This window comes from Pararge aegeria, chromosome 23 (genome assembly GCF_905163445.1).
Source record: "Pararge aegeria chromosome 23, ilParAegt1.1, whole genome shotgun sequence".
NCBI classification, from domain to species: domain Eukaryota; kingdom Metazoa; phylum Arthropoda; class Insecta; order Lepidoptera; family Nymphalidae; genus Pararge; species Pararge aegeria.
Genome location: NC_053202.1, coordinates 9,903,132 through 9,904,803, shown reverse-complemented (window position 1 = coordinate 9,904,803; position 1,672 = coordinate 9,903,132). Strand labels below are relative to the sequence as shown.

Here is a 1,672-nt window from a genome sequence, read left to right as displayed (position 1 = left end):
TCATCGAGTATTTACTAGCGAAATGTCGCCGTCGAAAGCCGCCAGCAGAGAGTGTCGTTGCGGCGCCCACGCCACGCACTCTGTTAATGTGTGATATGCCGAATCTTCTGGTGCATCGCACTCCCAACACCCCGGAGTGGGCTCCCGTCTCGCTATCTTGTTCAGGTACTTGCCAAAGCAACCATGATCTGTAAGTACCTGCACAAGGTGGAATGTCAGTGGACCATGACGTCTCCTAAGCCATCGCTCCAGATGTGGGCGAATCCCTTGTACCGTCCAGCTTCCCACATTAGAGGACTCAAGGTCTTCATGCCATCTCTGAATCAGGCTCAAATGAGCGATGGATCTCGCTCTACTGATTCCCTCCGACGTTATCTGCTCGCCTCTTGACCTTATGTCCAGCTTATGCTGGTAAACCTCGGCCAGCACTTCGGCTTGTAGCTCCCATGGTGGATCACTAGCTAATAAAGTCGCTGCAGTCCATGACACTGTTCGGTATCCACGGATAACACGCACCGCTATAACTCTTTGCGGCCTCCTCAGCAGTCTTTTGTTTTGCGGCGAAAGTGCGTGAATCCAGATAGGAGCACCGTACAGTGCCATACTCCGTACAATACCCGCATAGAGGCGTCTACAAGCCGAGGCCGGCCCCCTGATATTGGGTAATAATCTACCAAGAGCAGAAGCAGCCTTGATCAGTCTGCCGCCCAACTGCTCGAAGTGCTCATTGAAGTTCCAACGTCCATCCAGCACAAGACCTAGGTACTTCATGTGCCGTCTGACCTCAACCGCTACGCCATGGATGGAGATATGAGCACCTCGAGGTGGACGATTTATTTGGATAAAGATTTTATAGGAACGTCACCATCTTAAGATTGTACCCGTGTCAAATTATAACAAAAAGCGGTTATTGTGCCTCAACAGTCAGACATTTAGCCTCCCGGACTTTTTTTTAGAGTAATAATGATTACTTTAAACATGTCCATCGATCCATACATACATACATCCATCCATCCATACCTCCATACTCACAAACTTTCGCATTTACTTATAATATAAGTAAGATGGTACGCATGCATTCGATCGTTGTCCCATATGCCTTGCGACTCGCTGTTATATGTGTCGTAATTTTTATCAGATCTTCATTAAAATTACACAACACATGCTTGATAGTATACACTTTCAAATAAAAAAAAAATCAAATTTAACGGAGGTATCAAATAAAATCGATAAAAATTTTCATCCCATTTCCCGGGAGAAGCTTATTGTTTACTGGAATAAAAAATAGCCTATATTATGTTGACTCGGAGTATCAGCTACCACTGTACCAAATTTTATTTTAATCCGTTCAGTAGATTTCACGTGATGCCCGGACAGAATAAAAATCTGTTTTGGACTCAGTATCGATTATAAAGCATCCCCCGGTCAAAATTTTCAAAAATATATTAAACTAGCTGTCCCGGCGAACTTCGTACCGCGGATCGTTTTTTTTTTTTTTTTGATTAATGTTATGTTTCAATACTTATTATCCTATTCCGGACTAAGAGAAATCCAAAAAATCAAATATCATAAAAATTGGTCCAGCCGTTCCTGAGTTATAAATGGTGTAACTAACACAACTTCCTTTTATATATATAGAAGAAGATGTACAGAAATCTTCCAGTTACAGTTT

General features: G+C 43.1%; 1 protein-coding gene across 1 annotated transcript; it reads right to left on the bottom strand.

Annotated features, from left to right (window-relative positions):
* On the bottom strand, positions 1-771 carry LOC120634102. The gene has a single exon (XM_039904495.1). It carries the CDS (start codon positions 769-771, stop codon positions 1-3), a length of 771 nt encoding a protein of 256 aa, XP_039760429.1.
* Between the last annotated feature and the right edge of the window lie 901 nt (positions 772-1,672).